The 22,577-nt window shown below is 39.4% G+C and overlaps 1 protein-coding gene across 3 annotated transcripts in view; it reads left to right on the top strand.

The window, feature by feature from the left end:
- Positions 1-22,577, top strand: part of IPCEF1 (interaction protein for cytohesin exchange factors 1) — a 170,697-nt gene that overhangs the window by 135,987 nt on the left and 12,133 nt on the right. For all 3 annotated transcript variants that reach the window (XM_010840846.1, XM_010840845.1, XM_010840847.1), the window contains 3 exons: positions 2,083-2,141; positions 3,453-3,541; positions 12,608-12,980. In XM_010840846.1, the coding sequence (XP_010839148.1) occupies positions 2,083-2,141; positions 3,453-3,541; positions 12,608-12,980 (521 nt within the window). The remainder of the gene's footprint in view (positions 1-2,082; positions 2,142-3,452; positions 3,542-12,607; positions 12,981-22,577) is intronic.

The following is a 22,577-nucleotide window of genomic DNA, read 5'->3' as shown; positions in this document are numbered from 1 at the left end:
CAGCAATCTTGATTCCAGCTTGTGCTTCTTCCAGCCCAGCGTTTCTCATGATGTACTCTGCATAGAAGTTAAACAAGCAGGGTTACAACATACAACCTTGATGTACTCCTTTTCCTATTTGGAACCAGTCTGTTGTTCCATGTCCAGTTCTAACTGTTGCTTCCTGACCTGCGTATAGGTTTCTCAAGAGGCAGGTCAGATAGTATCATCCAATTAACTGCTTGATATTGACTGTACCAGTTTTTTAGGGTCAACTCAACAAAGGATGAGACTGTTTATCTTGAAATCTAGAAATTAGCAATATTTAAAAATTTTGCCAATCTCAGGGTGAACAATATTTGCTTGTGCTTGAATATGCATTTTCTAAAATATTATTGAGGCTGAGAATTTTCCCTTATATTTATTAGCCATTTGTAGCTTTTTGTCATTTTCCATTTCTTTGTTTTGTTTATTTTGCAGTTGAGTCTTGATGAATATTTTTCAGTGCCTCTGGCATGATCTTGGCTTGGGTCTTGGTCTAGTTTTAAGTGGCCACTTAGAGACACGTGTTTATCGTGATACAAAAGGGGACTTCCTAAATGAGGCTGAAACTCATCTTGCTTCTTATAGAAAGTTCTATTTTATTTGAGGGCTGGGTAAAGATTCCTAATTTGTTGACAATTGCAGATTTGGGAATATGCAGTGCTTATGCTTTGGTGAGGGTGTAGCTGGATAGTTTATGACGCATTATTGGACTAGCAAAAATAAAACATCAGATCAGATCAGATCAGATCAGTCGCTCAGTCGTGTCCGAAGTGAGTCAATAAGTGCATAGCATTATTATCGTCATTTTGTTGATAGTTGACTTGGGCTACTTATTTTTCAAAAAAAGATTAATATGTATTATGGAATATGTTTTTAAAATAAAGAAAATTAGAAAGAAATGGGAAATAGGTCATTTAGATTATCACTGTACCCAAATAATATTTTTCCTTTAAATAGGTTATATCAGTTCAGTTCAGTCGCTCAGGCGTGTCCGACTCTTTGTGACCCCATGAATTGCAGCACGCCAGGCCTCCCTGTCCATCACCAACTCCCAGACTTCACTCAAACTCATGTCCATCGAGTTGGTGATGCCATCAAGCCATCTCATCCTCTGTCGTCCCCTTCTCCTCCTGCCCCCAATCCCTCCCAGCATCAGAGTCTTTTCCAATGAGTCAACTCTTCACATGGGGTGGCCAAAGTATTGGAGTTTCAGCTTTAGCATCAGTCCTTCCAATGAACACCCAGGACTGATCTACTTTAGAATGGACTGGTTGGATCTCCTTGCAGTCCAAATAGGTTATATAGCTAGGAACATATGAAATAGATGCATTTTGTGTGTTTTAAAAATTTGTGTATTAAAATAAATTTCTAACTGAACCCTTGGCCTGAAGTCATAAGCCACATTTGCGTTCATTCCCTCAGGTTTGTCTAGTTCTATTTTTATTATGGATGTGTAGTTGAAATTCATTGCCAATAATGGTAAGTCAATGGAAAATGAGACATTGTCAGTTTTACCTTATATAAAATTTTTCAAGAAATTGAAAATTTCCCCAGCTTAGGAATAACTGTGAAACTCTGGCCAGATCTTTTTCCTTATTGATATAAAGATCATGGTTTAAAAATAGACCATCATCATTTTTTGTGAAGTAAGCTTACATTTTAAGAATTAAAGAGAACTTTAAAGGTCAAGTTATGAAATTCATTTTGATGGTTGTGAAAGAATTTCAAATATGCAATTACAAAATGTATATTTGTTTGTATATTTAGAATATCTAATGTAGTTACCCACTTTAACTAGCTGTATAATGGGCCATCTCATTTCTTATCCTCATTTCGTATCATATTGCTTATGACACGGATCATAGTGTGAAACCAGTGGTCTTAGGTTTCCATAACACATGTTTAGGCTGTTTCTGAAAACATTTATACTGATATAGCACTACGATTAATTTCGTTATAAAGTCTGATACAAGACCTTCCTCTGGGGTCTAGGATAAGGGTGAATAGGTGAGGGACCAATCTCCCTGGTCAAACGTCTATTTTCTATTTGAATTTTAGGTGGTTAAACAAATTGGGATTAGCTGAAATCCATCCTGAATCCACTTCAAAGGATGAAGGTATGTTCTATTTTCAATTTCTGAAACTTTAACAAGCATCTGAGAATAGGGTGAAAATACAAAGTCAAGTTCTATGTAGAGCCTTGTTCTAATGAAACATACCTTGTTATTTAAAATTATCTGAAAATATGTAGAGACAGACATAATCACACTGGCTCACTAACATGGAATAGAGCCTCCCAGGCTGGCTAAGAATGCTTTTCACACTTCACCCACACATTAGCAGCTGTAGGCTTCATGGAGATCGCAGTCAATTGCCAATGCAAATGTTTTATTGCCCCACTTACTGAATTCTTACTCATCGGTGTGATCTCATCGTGATCTCTAGGCAGATAACTTTCAGCCCACTCTTTCCTCTCTGATATTTTAGTATTTTCACCAGGTGTGTGCCAAGACTAATTACCCTAAGTTTGCACCAGGAGCCTGAATGTCAGACTGGGACAAAGGCCATCTTTTTAGCTCAGTCTATAGCTTTCAGTGTTCAAAAGCTCCAGGAGTCTAATTCTTCTTAATGATGCAGTTGCTCCTTAATATTGAGAAGAAAGATGTCTTTATGTGTCTGGGTCACAGAGCTGACACTATTTCTGAAATGCTCAGACCACATAAAACTCAGGAGTTAGAAGTAGGGAGTTATTTCTTTGGAGAGCAAAATCATAAAATCTTAAATTTAGAAATGGAAAAGTGACAACTTGTTTTAGAATAAAGAAGTATAATATGATAGTGTGAAATCAGTGTCCTAACCGTCTTCTTGATCCTCTTTTCCATAAAATAAATTCTCATGGTATATTTGCAGTATTTTATAGATTGTGAGCACAAAAATAACTACACAAAACCCTCCTCCTTATCCTGTTATGTAAGGCCTTCTGTGATACAGCATCAAGCAAACTTTCAGCTTTGTTTTCCACGCTGTCCCTTAGGGAACTCGGAAGACTTGGCGCCTGGGACTCACATTACTCTGTGTGCATCATTGGTGGTTTACTTATCCTGCCATTTGCAGCTCATTAAGATTTCTATGCTCAAAGTTAATCACTGCTGATTTTATACTCCCTTAGTGTATGACTCACAGCTCTTTTGAGGAATTAGTTTTATTTTCCCTGAGCTATGATTAGTCCTCTTTCTGCCTAGTGGACACTCTTTGAGGGCAGAAACCCTAACAGAGAGAAACTGTTATGTATCAGGTAGCCCACTAGATGAGGACTTTCTGAATTGGATTGGAATTGCAATAGCCAGATGGAAAAACACCTCTGCTCATGCATTATGGAATAAGTGATGACAGCATTGAAACATTCAGCATTTTCCTTTTTGTTCTAGAATGCTACAGTGAGAGTGAACAGGAAGATCCTGAAATAGCGGTCCAGACACCACCCCTTCATCACTCTGCAGAAAGTCTCTCTCCTTCGGTAGGTACCAAATTAGCCTGTTGCTCATCGATCAAACGTATGGATGTCATTCCTTCCAGCTGGGTAGAAACTACCTTGACTGATACGTTTTTAGAGCAGGCTAAATAAAGGTATTGCCAAAAAGCAAGTGTAATTCCCGGGGTGCCATAGCAACCCATTAGTATGACAAATTTGGTGCATTTGTTTGTGACCTACAAGTGTATTATGCCCAGAGGATTCATGCTAATGCAGAGGGCTTCTAGGTAATAGGCCGATGCTGGCAAAGATTTATTTTATAACATTTATTTATACCCTACTTGTTCTCAGAAAGAATTGAAAATGCCTTTCCTAGGTGCAGGCCCTATAGTGATGTAAAATGAATGTAAAGGGGGTAAAGGCAAGACCATGAAGAGAAATTTAGAATCAGAAAGAGAGCTGGAAGCCAGGAGTGGGGTTAGCACATTAAATCTGCCTATAGAATGATTCGGTGTGTTCACCAGAGAGCAGTCCACGTTTGATTCGAAACTTTGGAAGCATCCAGTGTAAGTTCAGGTTATTGATGGACATTAAGACTATGAAAGTGAGTGTTAGTCACTCAGTCGTGTCTGACTCTTTGCGACCCCATGGACTGTAGCCCACCAGGCTCCTCTGTCCATAGAATTCTCCAGGCAAGAATACTGGAGTGGGTTGCCATTTCCTTCTCCAGGGGATCTTCCGACCCAGGGACGGAACCCACATCTCTTACGTCTCCAGCCTTGGCAGGGGGATTCTTGACCACTAGCGCTGCCTGGGAAACCCCCTATAACTTTACAGTACATGACTTTTCCACAGTACCATGACACTCGTCCATCCACAGACCCCAGTAACTATAAGTTCTCATAGGTTACAGCATCTCCTTTGCCGACCAAAATTCTTCAGCCAGAATTTTCTATTTTGTGTGATAAGGTTTTTAATCTTTATTTGCATTTTTCCAGTTCCTGAGTTAAAGGTGTTAATATCATTTAAATAATGGGCTCTACTGCTTTTATTTGCTATCAGTGGAGAATTATGGTCACATTTCTAATTTATTTGGCTAGCAGTCAAGACCAGAAGTAAATATTTGTTGAATGAATGTTTATTTAAAATTTCTATTAAATAGGATTAGCCAAAGTTAAGCAAGATATAAATAAAATTAAATGTTGACTATGGTAAAATGTAGACCAATTTTTGAACTAGACGTACAATATAGCCTTTCTTAATATATTCTTAGCTTTCCCTTGATGTAGACTGAATCCTCTTCTAAAGTTAGCCTTGTTGGCTTAATGGAGAAGCCTATATTTTTGTGTAGTTTCTTTTTGTCTTTGTCTTTTTCTCTCTGTGTCTCTTCTCTATCTCATATGAATTATTTTAGTTCTAAAATATTGTGATTTTAAGTTTTATAAATGGCAAACTATATCACAGATTCAGTTCAGTTCAGATGCTCAGTCGTGTCTGACTTTTTGTGACCTCATGGACTGCAACATGCCAGGCCTCCCTGTCCATCACCAACGCCTGGGGTTTACTCAAACTCATGTCCATTGAGTCAGTGATGCCATCCAACCATCTCATCCTCTGTCGTCCCCTTCTCCTCCTCTGTCTCCTCCCGCCTTCAATCTTTCCCAGCATCAGGGTCTTTTCAAATGAGTCAGCTCTTTGCATCAGGTGGCCAAAGTATTGGAGTTTACAAAGAGCTTTTTAAGGGATCTAGAACTCTACTTGGTGAATGTAAAAGCAACCACATTGTCATCTTAGATGAAGGATCATGGCTGAGTTGCATTATATGATGATTTGTCGTTGTTGTTCAGTCACTAAGTCATGTCCGACTCTTTGCGACCCCATGGACTGCAGCATGCCAGGCTTCCCTGTCCTTCACCACCTCCCAGAGTTTGCTCAAATTCATGTTCGTTCAGTCGGTGATGCTATCTGACTGTCTCATCCTCTGCTGTCCCCTTCTCCTTTTGCCCTCACTCTTTCCCAGCATCAGGGTCTTTTCCATTGAGTTGGCTCTTCTCATCAGGTGGCCAAAGTATTGGAGCTTCACCTTCAGCATCAGTCCTTCCAGTGAATATTCAGGGTTGATTTCCTTTAAGATTGACTGATTGGACCTCTTTGCTGTCCAAGTACTCTTTAGGATAGTGGTTCTCAATAAATATTAAATGAATGAATAAGCATATGCATGATAAAGTCACTTCGGTCATGTCCGACTCTTTGCAACCCTATGGACTTAGCCCATCAGGCTCTTCTGTTCATGTAATTCTCCAGGCAAAGAAACTGGAGTGGACGGCCATGCCCTCCTCCAGGGAATCTTCCCAACCCAGGGACCGAACTCTAGTATCTGACAGCTCCTGCACTGGCAGGCGGGTTCTTTACCACTGAGCCACCCGGGAAGCCTGAATAAGCATTTAAGCAGCGTCAAGTTACCAGACAACACTTTTTAAAAATTAAACTTGAAAAATATTTGTAACAAATTTTTAATGATCTTTGAGCTTTTAAATCACTTTATATCATATAAAATTAATGAGTTTGAAATATAATGAGGTCAGTTCCTTTTTTGCTGTTTTGTGGGTTTCAAGAAATCATGGGTGGTGATTTTCACAAAGGATCTTCCAAAGTGAAACCTACAGAGTCCCATCTATCTTAAGCCTGCCAAAAAGCTTTCCCTTTTTAATTTCTCTGTAAATAAATGGATGTCCTTTCCATTATCCATCCTGTGGGGCCTTCTCAAGAAGAATAAACATGAACAGAAATCTCTTATTTACTCAAAGACCCTGTAATATTCCTTATGCTCTTTGTGAAATGTGGTTTCACCCTTGAGAAGCATAGGTCCAAACTGGTCTGGTGCTGAAATCTTACTGTTTATAGAAATCAAAATGATTGGACATAGAATTAAAATTTTAATTCAAGATTTTATCATTTTTGAAATAATTTTCTAGAATAGTAATTATTTTGTACTCATGAATTCATTATTCCAAAATGAAAGTTCATTACCACAAAATTAAAAAAAAAAAAAAACAAGAACTTGGGAAAGATTTGGGTGTTTGGGAGTTTGGTTTTATTTTGTCTTCTTTACTTGTCTAGGCTTAGATAGCTCAGTCATGACTAGCCTATGCCGGATTCAGCCAAAAAATGTTTGCTCTTGCTCTGTACAAACGTTACCATAATCTCAAAAATTTCATCTGTTTAAATAAAAAGCTTAAGTGTTATTTTAACCAAGTGTCTAGCATGTCTGTTTTTCAGAAACAAGAGAAAACAAAAACAAAATCTGCCTGGGATATATGTGAGCAGCAGCAACACATTCTGTTTCTAAGGAACATAAAATCTAACTGTTCAACATTTATCTATTTCTAATACATTCCTTCAGAAAAATAATGTTAGCCTTAGTGGTCTTCCAGACAATGCTTAACTTAGAACTTTAAGGAATAACATTTGATTGACATTTGGAATAACATTCTAAACACTGCTCCCATCTCAGTGACCTAACTTAGTGGTCTCACATCCATCCTTAAGTCCATTTGTATTGAAACAAGCATTCCCTGGGCTCCTACTATAACATTAGGTAAGACTATCATCATATAAGCTCAGCATTAAGAAAAGTAAGCTCATGGCATCCCATCCCATCACTTCATGACAGATAGAAAGGGAAAAAGTGGAAGGAGTGACAGAGTTTATTTTCTTGGGCTCCAAAACCACTGAAGACGGTGACTGCAGCCATGCAATTAAAAGGTGCTTGCTCCTTGGAAGGAAACCTATGACGAATCTAGACAGCACATTAAAAAATGCAGACATTACTTTGCTGACCATTCTGAAGGAGATCAGCCCTGGGATTTCTTTGGAAGAAATGATGCTAAAGCTGAAACTCCAGTACTTCGGCCACCTCATGCAAAGAGTTGACTCATTGGAGAAGACTCTGATGCTGGGAGGGATTGGGGGCAGGAGGAGAAGGGGACGACAGAGGATGAGATGGCTGGATGGCATCACTGACTCGATGGACGTGAGTCTGGGTGAGCTCCGGGAGTTGGTGATGGACAGGGAGGCCTGGCGTGCTGCGATTCATGGGGTCGCAAAGAGTTGGACACGACTGAGTGACTGAACTGAACTGAACTGAAGGACTTTGATGTTTTGAGTTCCTCAGCCTTTGGGTGTTTTGAGCAGAGAAGTGATGTGAACAATGTCCATTTTGAAAGGACCACTCAGGCTGCCATGTAGGAGTGACCTGTGACATAGGGAGAAAGTCCAGAAGCAAAGAAATCTAAGGAAAAGTGTTCAGTCATCTAGTGTGAGAAGTGAGGATTGGGGTCAGGGTGTAGTTGAGAGATGGAATGGTTGGATTTTGAACATAGTTCTAAGTCCAATTGGTGGATCAGATATGAGAGAAACTGAGAAGATATTATCATCCCAGATTTAAGCAGCTCATGGAAATTATTTTAGCACCATAGTCCTTATATTTTAACGCTTTTCAGAAGTACAGTTCCTTTATATCCAAAAGATGGGGGAAAATCAACTAAAAAAAAATCAAAGAAGCAATAAGTAGAAACAAACTCTGCACATTGTGGCTCATTGGGCAGAGGCAGAGGAAGAGGTCAGAGATTAAATACAAGAAGGGGTAAAAACAGTTGTAGAAATTCAAATTTAATCTTACTAGGATAGTTCTTGCTCAGTTATTTACTGGAGGAAACGATCTTTAGTTACGTGTGCTATATATAATAATAGAAATGTATGTAAGGGAGATAGTATGGATGAAAAATTGGATGAAAAAATTTTGGATGAAAAATAAGTGGATTTAAAATTATTTGTGCATTACTTTTGTATTTTCATGTACTTTGACTAAAGTTGCTTAAGATTTATATGCTGACTCACTCCTTTCTAATTACAGGCTTTTGGTGGCCATTTTAAACTCTTTTTTGCCATGTCATGCTTGTGCTTTAAAAGCAATTCAAAGAAAAGAATTTTAGAGCTAATCAGCTTTTTAACTAAGCTTCTTCAATGATTAAAAATGTCTTATACAGAAAATGGGGAGAAACATGTCTTATTGATTATTTTATTTAATAACGCACATAGTTTCCTCATGAAAACTAAGAATTTAAAAATGTCCTGTATTTTCTCATTAAAAAATAGCATTTTAAAACCCAATTGTTGTCTAAGAAGTGAAACAGCATGCAATTATTAATCAATAATAAATAAAATAATTTTGTTTGAGATTGTGAAGACATTTGTGGGAATATTGGCATTGCAAGCAGTAATTCTGGATCCCGGGATTAGGATAAATCATCCATAGCACTTTGCAGAGAATTCCAGGGTGCTCCTGAGTAAGAGACTGAACTTCTCTAGGCACTTTTCTTGTACAGCTGGCTGTCTAGACCAGCCTTTGGAGCATTGGTTTATTTGTTGTTTGGTCACTAAGTCATGTCTGACTCTTTTGTGAGTGCGTGGATTATAGTCTGCCAGGCTCTTCTGTCCATGAGATTTCCCGGACAAGAATACTGGAGTGGTTGCCATTTCCTTCTCCAGGGGGTTTTCCCAACCCAGGGATCGAACGGCATCCCTTGAGTCTCCTGCATTGACAGGGGAATTTTTTACTGCTGAGCCAGCTGGGCAGCCCCCTTTTAGTTATTACCAACTACTAGTTTATTAATGTCAGGCACAAATGCAAAACATGGAGACGCAAAAATGATTAAAAACAGCCTTCTCTCAAGTAACTCAGCAAAAAAGAAGAGCAAGTTGTTCAACAATTACAGTAATAGTTGACAAATAAAATTATATTCCACCTGGTATAATAGAAGTAAGCATGGAGAACCAGGCAAAGATGCCTGCCTCTCCCTGAGGCAACCAGTGAAGGCTTCCAGGAGGAGCTAGCCCTTGAATGGATACTTGAATGGTTCATAGAAGGCAGTGAGCTAAAAGTTCTCAGTTTGACTTGTTATAGGTAGCTAGAGAGTCATAGAAATAGTGAACCGAGTTTAGCACTGCAGGGTTTGCAAAGCTCATTCCCATATTGATTCTCTGTGGCAGCACTCCAGGGAACTTTAGATTTGTGTCCACCTTTCTTTGAATGAAAATTCCCTCTGACCTGGTACATATCATCTTTTTCTCATTTGTTTGTCCTTCTTTCTGGTTCTTTTCTTATTCTCTTTTGTCCCTCACCCTTCTTTTCTCTGTTCAAAAATCAGCTTTATAAATGCTACATGGTGCTGGAAAAAAATGGATTGGAAGCATTTGCTGTGTGTTTGAGGAGTACCACAACAGAGTACATTTCCTAGAAATTTCTGATGCTCATTGACATAGTCTTTTAAGTCTTTCATTCTTTTAGGCAGAGTTTTTAAGTTCAAAAAGGCTTATGAAAAATGCTGCAGCAACAGCTTTTTGCACAAATAGCTTATTTTGCTATAATCAAATTACAGTAGTATCAGTAGGATCAACAGGAAAAGCTTGTGCTTGGTCTCTTTTCAGGAAAGGAAACTGATCACACTGAAGCCAAGTTTGACTAAAATAGCTCACAATAGGGGACCATGTCAGCACTGGGCCTGAATGGGTATTTTTGTTAATATTTATTCTGTAGATCTTGTTAAAGAGTAAACAAGTCTTGGCCTTTATTTGGACAGTTTGGTAGGGGGGTGTATTAACTCCTTCAGATCGTAGGGTTTTCCTTTGTTGTTGTGGTTGCTTTTTAGTGAACTGCAGATCTTGGATCTCCCAGCTAAGTGGTCTAGGTGGTTGAAGGCAGCCAGTTTGAAAGCTCATTGACATTCCTGAAAGGAAAGTTTTCATGTCATGCCAAACATGTTGCTATTAGGAAGACGTGTGTGATGAATTAGTGTCCTCAAGCAGTTCAGTTCAGTCACTCAGTCTGACTCTTTGCAGCCCCATGGACTGCAGCGCACCAGGCTTCCCTGTCCATCACCACTCCTGGACCTTGCTCAAACTCACGTCCATCGAATTGGTGATGCCATTCAACTGCCTCACCCTCTGTTATCTCCTTCTCCTTCTGCCATCAATCTTTCCCAGCATCAGGGTCTTTTCCAATGAGTCAGTTCTTCACATCAGGTGGCCAAAGTATTGAAGCTTCAGCTTCAGTGTTAGTCCTTTCAATGAATATTGAGAATAGATTTCCTTTAGAACTGACTGGTTGGATCTCCTTGAAGTCCAAGGGCTCTCAAGAGTCTTCTCCAACACCACAGTTCAAAAGTATCAATTCTTCAGTGCTCAGCTTTCTTTATGGTCCAATTCTCACATCCATACATGACTACTGGAAAAACCACAGCTTTGACTAGACAGACCTTTGATGGCAAAGTAATGTCTCTGTTTTTTAATATGCTGTCTAAGTTGGTCATAGCTTTTCTTCTAAGGAGAAAGTGTCTTTGAATTTCATGGCTGCAGTCACCATCTGTAGTGATTTTGGAGCCCAAGAAAATAAAGTCTGTCACTGTTTCCATTGTTTCCCCATCTATTTGCCATGAAATGATGGGATCGGATGCCATGATCTTCACTTTGTGAATGTTGAATTTTAAGCCAGTATTTTCACTTAATATATTAACTAGATGCTTTAGTGCCATGGCTCAGTGGGTAAAGAATCCGCCTGGCTCAATGAGTAAAGAATCCGCTTGTAATGCAGGAGACACAGGAGACACAGGTTCCATCCTTATGTCAGGAAGATCTCCTGGAGGAGGAAATGGAAACCCATTCCACTATTCTTGCTTGGAAAGTTCCACAGACAGAGGAGCCTGGCAGGCTATAGTACAAAGGTTTGCAAAGAGCTGGACATGACTGAGTAACTAAAAATGCATGCTGCTTATTTATTTATTGCTTATTTGACAATCCATGTCTAGCTTGCAGCTAGCTAGGCACTCATTGGATATTTACTGATTTTTCCATCAGAACATAAAGCTTAGAATCTGAAAAATTCTTGGGAACATATTAATTTAGAGCAAAGTCAACTATCCTGAATTAGTTGCAATCATTCTGAGTGTTTTGGGAGAGGATCCTACTTTGCTTTTTGGCTCCTTCCCTCGAACAGTCTCCTCCCTACCACTTCCTCCACTTCCTTGGAGTTCTGAATGCTTGAAATTGACAGCAGGATCTCATAGAATGATGTAATGAAACAGAACCAGAACACAGACTTCGCTGTCTTATCTGCCACTGGAGATATAGGGTAACCCCAGAGCACTGGTGTTTAGACTTTTGGATTTTTATTGAACGATAAAATTAAAAATGGAGGACCAGCATCTAGTTGCCAAATCTTTATTTTGCTATGCAGAACATTTAAAAAGCTCCAAAAAGACAAAAGGTAATAGCTACCATTACCATTTTCCAAAAGAAAGCGTATGTTTTAATGCAAATATATGATAAAGATAAAATGTCAGAATAAATGAAGTTCTTCTCAAGAGAGGACATTGGTGTTGTTGCATTGATAGACTGGTGAAAATTTTACCAAGGCTGTCATTCACCCTTGAATTGTGTGTCAGCAGCTGCTTTCAGAAGATCCTACATCATCAACCCATTTCTCATAGTTCTTGGTTTCCTTTAATGAATTAGGACCCTGCATATGTATTCTTGTCTTTTTTGGAGAAAGTTTATTGACATTTTAAAATTATTGAAGAGTGAATGAGTTAACATTAGTTCACCTAATTATGTAGTTATGAGCTGATACTGGTCATGTGCTAAAGAATATCTGAAAAACATTTGAGAGTATAAATACATGTGTTTTGTCTACATCACTGGTCTTCCATTCAGTTCGTGTTATTATGCTTCCTGTTTGGCTCCAGCTTTTTCTTTCTTTTAATTACCTTTCTTAAGAGTTTTTGCCCGATCAGTGAAAATTCAGTAATCTACTTTTTGCTCAAAGTGTCCTTCAGTGTTCCAGAGAATTCCTCAAAGAGGTCTTCTAAGTATTTGGGGAAATGGCATCATCATGCCTATCACACAGGTATAAACACCATCTAATTTTCTTTCAACTCTTTTATTATTGGTTCTTTTTTGAAACACTGGTCTACCTTCATTGAAAATGACAAGTAGAGAATGTTGACTTAATCATAATTTATTTCATGCTCTTTTGGTTTTCTTTGTGAAAAATAGGCTGCACAGCAGGCATCTTCATCTTCACCCAAATTGAGTGAAACATCACGTTCCTTCTCTTCCATGGAAAACATAAAAAAGACTCCCAGCAGTCTGTCTTCCTCCATATCGAGAGAAAGACAGTCCTGGATTGACATGGTGAGCAGCTCATCTGCCACTGAAGATATGGGAAAGTCTGTGACATGTGCAGTGCAGTTGCTTTCACCTGCCCCCTCAGAGGCAAATGGCCGCGGGGCCCTAGAAAACAACGCTGACGCATCAGAAAGTGGATTTTTGAACTCTCTATCGAGTGATGACACTTCTTCCTTGAGTAGCAACATTGACCATCTTACCGTCCCAGATAAGCCTGCTGGATCAAAGATGACAGACAGAGGTAAAAGCAAGAAATTATTATTTTTTTAACATAATTTTATTTATTTTTGGCTGTGCTGGGTCTTTGTTGCTATACGGGCTGCTTTCTCTAGTTGCAGTGAGCTGAGGCTACTCTCCAGCTGTGGCGTGTGAGCTTCTCCATATGGAGGCTTCTCTTGTTGCAGAGCACAGGCTCTAGGTCATGTGGGCTCAGCAGTTGTGGCTCCCGGGCTCTAGAGCACAACTCAATAGCTGTGGCTCACAGGCTGAGTTGCTCTGTGGCATGTGGGATCCTTCTGGAGTAAGGATTGAGCCCATGTCTCCTGCATTGGTGGGCAGATTCTTTGCCACTGAGCCACCAGGGAAGCCCTAAAAATTTATTTACTCTTTTCAGAGAATGGGTATTTGTATGTGGATGTAGAATGCTAATGTGGATTATAGAAAGAATGTTGGAAGTCTTGAATGATTCGATAATTAAGTCAAGTGAGGCTAAGTGCGGAGGTTACTTCTGTAGAGGAGGTTGCATGTGGAAAACTCCAGCTTCAAGGCCATTCATTGCCCACTGTGTGTGTGCTTAGTCACGCAGTCGTGTCTGATTCTTGCAACCCCGTAGACTGTAGCCTGCCAGGCTCCTCTGTCCATGGGATTCTCCAGGCAAGAATACTGGAGTGGGTTGCCATTTCCTCCTCCAGTCTGACTCTTTAGGACCCCATAGACTGTAGCCTTCATGGCTGCTGTGTCCATGGAATTTTCTAGGCAAGAATACTGGAGTGGGTTGTCATTCCCTTCTCCAGCCCACTGTAAGTGTCACTAACCAAATGCTTGCAACTATGAGACATGTGTTCACAAAATAATGATACCTTTTCACCAATCTGAGATAAAGTATGAGTTTTCTTTGTTTTTTGTTTTAATTAATTATTTTTTTGAAGGATACTTGCTTTACAGATTTTTGTTATTTTCTGTCAAACCTCAACATGAATCAGCCATAGGTTGTTTTTGTTTGATTTGGTCCCATGTCCTCTGCTCTGGAGTTCATGGTGACTAGATCAACATTTTGTAGATGACATCACCTCCTTTGTTCAAAACATGCACAGAGCAACCACCTTCCCTGAGCTATCATCACAGATAAGGGCTGGGTCCTAAGCTAGTTGGCTCCTGAGGTGCCTGCCCATGTAGTTAACAGGAAGAGGCAATCTACCTCGGAGGGCATCACTAGAACTTTAAAACCAAAGGAGAGGACAGCTTATGTGTTAATAAAAGAAAAAAAATCATTTGAAGTCTTAGCAAAAGAAAGAGTTACTGGAGTGTAGAAATGAAGAGTGCGAGCCTTCTTAATGTTGTCGTTGTTCAGTCTCCAAGCCGTGTCCGATTCTTTGCGACCCCTTGGACCACAGCATGCCAGGCTTCACTGTCCTCCACTGTCTCCCGGAGTTTCTTCAAGTTTGTGTCTGTTGAGTTGGTGATGCTATCTAATACTTTTTAATACTCCATGGTAATTGGTCCTTATCTTTTATCCAGACTAACTTTAAAAAAATGATTAGTTTTCAGTCATGATGGGTTGTTCCTGACGGTCTGTGCCTTATTCTCTCCACTGTCAGACAAGCTTACCTGATAGAAGATACTTAAAAATGAGAAAATGATAAGTTGACTGGCTAAATTTCCAGGATCGCCAGCCATGGTGATCTGATGGTGTAAATGACTGCTTCGCCCCCTCTCCCAGGTTCATCAGGGACAATTCTTTAAGTTCTCAATTTTTTATATGTACTCTATTAATTTGACATTTTGTATCAGAGTAATTTTGGAGAAGGAAGAGGCACCCCACTACAGTATTCTTCCCTGGAGAATTCCATGGACAGAGGAGACTGGTGGGCTACAGTCCATGGGGATGCAGATTTGGACATGACTGAAGCGACTTAACATAGCACAGCACATCAGAATAATTTAGGCCAAGGATTAGAACTCTACAGACCTTGGTGTGTGTGTGTGTGTGTGTGTGTGTGTGTGTGTACAGCATTTATTTGGATTCTCAGACTGGGAACTCATTCTCCAAGTCACCACAGTTGTTAACCACTCCCTATGGCCTTATCTGAAGATGCTTCACACAGTTGAATTACCTGCTGGGCCCCAGATGACATTATATTTTCAGGAGAGCTTGAGAATAGGCTATTTTATTTTGTTAATTTATTTAGTTTCTGGCCATGCTTCTGAGGCATGTGGGATCTTACTTCCCTGACTTCACTTGTGACTCAGACGTTAAAGAATCCACGTGCAATGCAGGAAACCAGCATTTGATCCCTGAGTTGGGAAGATCCCCTGGAGAAGGGGATGGCAACCTATTTCAGTATTCTTGCCTGGGGAGTTCCATGGATAGAGGAGCCTGGTGGGCTACAGTCCATGGAGTTGCAAAGAGTCAGACACGACTGAGTGACTAACACTTTCACTTTTAGGGATCAAACCCATACTCCCTCCATTGGAAGTTTGGAGTCTTAATCACTGGGAAGTCCCCATCTGATGGCATTTTTGTTGGATACCCTTAATTAATGCTAATGATCTACTTTACATTAGTAAATAAAGTTATTGCCAAAATAACCTGCTTCTAGAGATGAGCGAGGTTGGGTAGGGGGGAGAATGGAAATAGCACCACTGATGAGTAAAGGGAGATGGGTTAATATTGGACTGTGCAGGATAGAAGGCAGGAGACTCAGGCTGGCCTCAGCTTGGGGAAGTGCTGTCATATGAAGGTGCTGGGCTTAATTTGCACCTCTGTGGAAGTTCAAATTGATGTAAATTTTGAGGCCAATCGTTCACATAAAAAGGAAATAATTTTCGATTCAACATTAGACACTTTAGCATTGAGAATTGTTCAGAACTGAACAGGTTCCTTGGAAAGTAGTGTGTTCCTCATCACTGAAGGTGTTTACTCTTTCTGAGACAACCATTTTCATTGCGTATTAATTGCATATTATGTGTTGATTACAATTTTTGGCCTTATGGAGATATACTAAAGAGGGAATTTAAGCGTCTTGAACTAGATTGCCTCTAATGTGATATTTAGAAGATCCTTCCAGATACAGGATAGGTGGAACTAAAGAAAGTAATGAAAAGGGCCATATTTACTCTCTCCTGTTATCAACTCTTACTTTAATCACTGGACCATTGGTAGGACTAAAAAGTTTCACGCATGCACAAACAAGCTTGCACACACGCACACACACACAGCACCTAGGACGAGGATGGCTTCAGAAGCAAATGAGAATAAAATTCCATTCTCGTTCGTTCTCAGGAGGTAACTCTGCAGATTGAGTTTTCCTTTAGGATGAATGATTTGAAAGTCACAGGAAGATGCCTGCAGTTCTTGTCCATGTCTAACGTCATTCTGGGCATGTGTGTGCTGCAGAGCCTGGCTGAGTACCAACAGGTCTTTTAATCTCCAAAGGAAGAAACCAGGTATTTTAACATTTTGAGTTAGGTGCAGAGTGACCAATGAAATCTGTGTGCTTCTTCAAACAGCTCCACACAAAGGTATTCCTTTGGGTAGAAAGGAAGAGAAAATAAAACTATTTTTCCCCTCATTGATTTGTTGGCATTTGCCATATGGTACAGAATGTTTGCTGATGCTTTTCTCCTGCTGCTGGGGATTTGGTCAAATTCCCAGCAGAGTTAAACCACAGAAAGTCATTGCTATGGAAACAGCCACCCAGTTTTTGCTTGCGTTTGCCATGACATGTTGAGTAATCAGGTTGCGTATTTGTGTGTGTATGTGTGTGCGTGTGTGTTTTATATATGTGTTTGTGTGTTGGAAAAGAGGTAGCTTTTCATTTTTCTGACTTCTAAAAATTATTATTTTTTATCTGCAAATTAAAAAAGAAAAATGCTAAAAGTCTTGTGCCTGACATATGGTTCAGGATGCTTTTATTAATATGACAGGGATTGAAGTTTCAACAAGGTCTATGATAGGACTTAGGATTTTAGATTAAGTCCCAGTCTCAAGATGTGTTTGCTGGAGAAAGAGGCTTTTATCCTAGAAAAGATTCTTAAAGGTTAATAACTGAGCCCAGAAATAAGCAGACAGCACGTATTATAGCCTTCTTTTTATTTAGACAATGAGAGAAATATTTTACAGTTGGTATGCAATTAAAACTGTAGTTGCTAGAATTTTATACTGAAGTTAAACCCTTTTAGACATCTTCCTCCACAGAGTAAGCTAGTTAAACAATACATGGTGTTAATTGTATCCTGTTGCCTTTCTACGTTGGTAGATCAGAGGTCTTCAGACTCTTCACTGAGTCTTTCCACAAAGCAAAGCAGGGAAAGAGATGATGAGGTTAATGGAATGTTCATCTCAGCTCAGTTTTACCCTGTCCTGTTTCTTTTCTTTTATGAAAGGTTATTTGGCCCATGACTCATGCCTGTGTGATGATGACTCACACTGTATTTTTCTACTTATATTATGTCGACAGTGTGAGACAGTTACACCTACTCCTGAATGAAGTGGCCATACCCTGGATGCTGACAAGCTGAATAGTCAGTAACAAGTGTGTGTGCTAAGTTGTGTCTGACTTTTTGTGGCCCCATGAACTGTAGCCCGCCAGGCTCCTCTGTCCATGGGATTCTCCAGGCAGGAACACTGAGTGGGTTGCCATGCCCTCCTCAATCAGTAATGAGACTAATACCCAATTTATGCAAATAGATTGTTAAGTAGAAGTACAGCAAGATTGAATGTGGAAAGCATTTTGAATAGAATGCATCTTTAATGAAGATATACAAATAACTAGAGGATGCATGACACCCCAGGAAAGTGACACAAATGAGCCAGATTTAGAATTTAGCAATTACCCCAAACCTGACCAAATTCTAGTTTGACGTGCATGCTGATGTTTTTTGTCTGCTCAGAGTATGAGCAGATGTAGAAATTTTTTGTTTGCATTAACTATTTCACCGAATCCAAGGTGCTCTTATGATTGGAAGAATACATTTTAAAAACAAATGGAATCTTTGTTTTAAAAATGTAAAAAGCCACTTATTAGAATCTTGGGTAATGAGGTCAACCTCAGGTTATTTCTGAAAATCACTGCCACACAGGCAATAATAATAAAACAAAAGAACAGAAAACACTAAGGGTCTCCCAATGGACTAAGTTTATTCTTATCAATAAAAGCAATGATACAGTACAGGGGTACTGAGTTATCTTGCTTAATAGAAACATCAAATATCCATGATAAAATATTAATAGATATCTGATTGGTAGAGAAGGTAAATCAAATATAGGAAAATATGGGAAACCAAAGTAAAATTAGTCTCAGAGTTACAGAAACACAAGATTATACTTGGTTTATACTTGAATGCTGTCTCTGACTTTCTCTCAATCTGTTTGATTTTTCTCTTATAGAATTTTCTTTACCTGCCATCATTTTTTGAGACCCTGACTTTGCATTCTCCATTTCTGTGCCTTTATATCTTTGTTGTCTTTGGGGGTCCAGCCTACCATGATAGCTCCTGATGTGAACTGGTTCATTATCCCTAGGTGTCTGGTTCAAACACCCAAGCAGAGAATCTGATTCTCCAGCCTGTGTCTTAAGTTGCTGACCAGCTTATGAATTTCCTCTCCTAGGGCTGAGTGCCCTGTGAGAACAGAATTTAAGGTATAAAATCTGGGCACCTCGGAAGCAGAGGCTTTGGGTGGAGACTTTTCCCTTGGAGACAGAGTAGAGGGGCCAGGGATCTGAGCCTTGGCCTTGCCAGCTACTGTCTTGATAACTATGCATTATTTGACTTGAAATCCTCTTCCTTGAACTTCATTCAAAGACAGTGTGTCAAATATTTTTATAGCATAAAGCATAATGTTTAAGGCAATGAGCTTTGGATCAGAACTTAGACTTGTTTCTTTGTGAATTTGGTCAAAGTTTTTAATCTTTCTGTGTCTTGACATTCTCTCCTTTATATTAGGACTAATAATACTTCCTTGTAGGGTTGTTACAAAGGTATTAGGATAATGTTGGTACAGTAGTTAACACAGTACCTGTTACACAGTTAAAAGTTCAGTACATGAAAGCTGTTTCCACCAGCAAAAAGCTATTTCTTAACAGCAGCAGAGACAAATAGTTAATCTGTCTCTAAAATTATACTATGCTAATATTCTTGGTTAGTAGTATCCTTATGAGTAAGATAAATTGTCCAGATGTATCTTAGTTGCATAAATTATAGATAGCATATTGAAAAGCAGAGACATTACTTTGCCAACAAAGGTTCATCTAGTCAAGGCTATGGTTTTTCCTGTGGTCATGTATGGATGTGAGAGTTGGACTGTGAAGAAGGCTGAGTGCCAAAGAATTGATGCTTTTGAACTGTGGTGTTGGAGAAGACTCTTGAGAGTCCCTTGGACTGCAAGGAGATCCAACCAGTCCATTCTGAAGGAGATCAGCCCTGGGATTTCTTTGGAAGGGATGATGCTAAAGCTGAAACTCCAGTACTTTGGCCACCTCATGCAAAGAGTTGACTCATTGGAAAAGACTCTGATGTTGGGAGGGATTGGGGGCAAGAGGAGAAGGGGACGACAGAGGATGAGATGGCTGGATGGCATCACAGACTCGATGGACATGAGTCTGGGTGAACTCCGGGAGATGGTGATGGACAGGGAGGCCTGGCGTGCTGCGATTCATGGGGTCGCAAAGAGTCGGACACGACTGAATGACTGATCTGATCTGATGATTCTAAATTTGACTGTATTATGTAGAGTCGTCAGAATCATTAACTAGAGGAAGCCTATAAAATGCTTTTAATCTCTTTGCATCAGGTGCTATTGTTGTTTAGTCACTAAGTCGTGTCCAGCTCTTTGAAACCCCATGGACTATACAGCCTTCCAGGCTCCTGTGTCCCTGGGATTCTCCAGGCAAGAATACTGGAGTAGATTGCCATTTCCTTCTCCAGGGGATCTTCCTGACCCAGGGATTGAACCCACATCTACATTTGGAGCAGGATTCTTTACCACTGAGCCACCAGGGAAGCTCGTCAGGTGCTAAAGTGAATGACATTTGTAAAGTCTTAAAGTCTGAATGTCCAAATGACTGTGTAGTTGTATCTTCTCTTGGTAACAAGTAACTTCCATAGTCTTTCTTTTCTCAAATACTTAGAACACTGCATATGAAACAGGAAATACTGTTTTCTACGTAAACTTTTTTAAGTGTTTCATATTTAGGAATGACTATCTTCCTTGGGAGAGCATTTAGATTTTTCCAACCTCAAAAAGTTTTCCTTTCAAATTCTGATTTGAAATATGGTGTGTGAATTTCCCTCTTGTCTCCTAAAGTCGGCTTTTATGTTCTGAACAGAAAATAAAAAGCCCACAGTCTAGAAAGCACAAGGAAGCGCCAAAAATAAGATAGTGGGGGAGGCCAAGTTGACAGTACAGCGTTTAAAGAGATAGTCTTCATACAGTGTTCTCGACAACCAAGTTCCAGACTTACTGGAGCGTGTGTGTCCCATCAGAAGCACACAATAGGCTGAGTATGTGGGAGGAAGCAAGAGAAGAGTGCATGCATTTGGCATCATCTTGGAAAGGAAGGAACTAGTAACCATTAGTTAGAAGTGTTGTTTTGTCTTTTGCTCATGTCAACAAGAAAGATCTTGTTAAAAAAAAACAAAAAACAATCATCCCTTTCTTGAGTCTAAATCATTAGATTATTAACCTAAGTTTGGAGAATGTTTTATGTCTGACCCCTTCAGACATTCTGAGCGAGTCTAACAGAAGTAAAGGGTTGCTAACATTGACCTCAAATTCCTACCAATTCAATGTGTGAGATACTAATGCTTTAGAGCAAGGATTCTTGGATCCTCCTTTGAGCAAGCCAGATTTTTTTTTTTTTTTTAATTAAGCTATGGCTCAGAGAAAGAGATGCTGCTTTCTGGATGAGTCCCAACTTTCTGATTGTAATTTCAGCCCCTTTCTCTTCCAATGAACTGAGACAGGTTCTGTGTGACTAGCTGTTGGGAAGCAACCCAGCCTTGCTACTCAAAGAATGTCCAGGGACCAGCCATTCTGACATCACCGAGGAGCTCGTTAAAAATTTAAATCTCAGTGCCTGCTGTCCTGGAGTGAATCAGAAGCCACATTTTAACAAGATCCCTAGGTGATTGCTTATTAAAGTTGGAGGAAACTCATCGAGAATTGCACAGGCCTGCACAGCGTGGAACTGAACTCTTGTTCCTAATTTTGCATCGATTTACATTTTGGAAAGATTGCGTGCTGTTTTTCAAGAATCTCTACATTTTTTCTCATCTGTAATATAAAAATAGTTTTCATCTTCCTCGGCAAGGAACTTGTGAGGCTTGATGAGATAGACTACAGTGTGCCTTATGAGAAGAAGGAAATTAAAGTCCTGTTATTTTATGTAAGAAAACTAAAATATGCACTTGAGAGGAAGGAGAGCAATTGCATGGGAAACACTTGATTGTCAGACAAAATTCATTTTATTTTGCCACAGAAGACAAAGGAGGTGAAGATAATGAACTTGGCTTCTGTTTACAGTGGGAGAGAGACCAAATGCCTTTCCTGCCAATCATTTTTTGTTATTTTGCTCTTTTTATAATCTGGTAAAATAAGGGAATAATCTAGTGTTTTCTAATATGAAATTAGAATTTAGAAAAGTATTTATATTAAAAAAAAAGATGAAAAGGAGATTAAAAAAATGCTACTTTATTGAAAAACCTTTGAAAGGTGTGGAGGTAGCCCTGTAAGGTTAGCCAACCAGTGCTAGTCTTCATGTAATGACTAGTAAGGACTTTCATTTCTGCTTTGAGGTCAGGTGCAAGCTGTCTTTGATATGCTTGTACCCTTTGGGTCCTTTTTTGTCCTATGCTCCTACTTATCATCTGCTTCCATTTTTATTGGGTTTTCTGTTTATGGTCCTGTGAAGACCTACGCACCAGCCATTAGCAACAGTAAAATAGAGTAAAATCCCCATCTAGGTCATGGACAAGGTTGGGTCACAGGTCTTACCCCTGAATATCTAGTAATATGTTGAGTATTCCACAGATGATTATGCAAAAAAAGCCATCAGGGTGTTTTCTTGACTCTTAACATCATCATTATTATTTTCTCATCTTTACCTTTGTGAGTGATTCTGGAATCGGGTAATCAGAGGTCAGACATATAGTTTTCTAGACTCAGGTTTCTTTTGAGGAGGGACAAGGAGATGAGTGGTAGACGGTAATGGTAATTTGAATTCATTTTTCTCCATTTTTCCAGCAGCTTAAAACTTTCTTTGAATATACTCACTCCTTACTACTATCTCCAATTCCTAAGTGAATCCCAATGAGAAAGTGTTTGTTTTTTGAACATTGTTTGGTCATATTTTAGGTAAATTGTATTAACTTTTTGTAATGGCAAAAGGTCCACTGTACCTACGTGTTAATTTGAAAGTTCCACTATTTCTAGGAGGAGCAAGTCACACACACACACACACACACACACACACACACACACACAGACTCACACACACATCCTCCTGGGTAGTGCCCTGAAGTTTAATTTAGAGAAGGGAATGTTGGGGTGGGTGGGGAGAGGGAGATAGTCTGTGATTTTTTTTTTAAACTTAAAGGTAATATATATTCATAAAAATAT

The sequence above is a fragment of the Bison bison genome, unplaced genomic scaffold (assembly GCF_000754665.1).
Source record: "Bison bison bison isolate TAMUID 2011002044 unplaced genomic scaffold, Bison_UMD1.0 scf7180017864148, whole genome shotgun sequence".
Lineage (NCBI taxonomy): Eukaryota > Metazoa > Chordata > Mammalia > Artiodactyla > Bovidae > Bison > Bison bison.
This window is presented reverse-complemented; position numbering and strand designations above follow the sequence as displayed.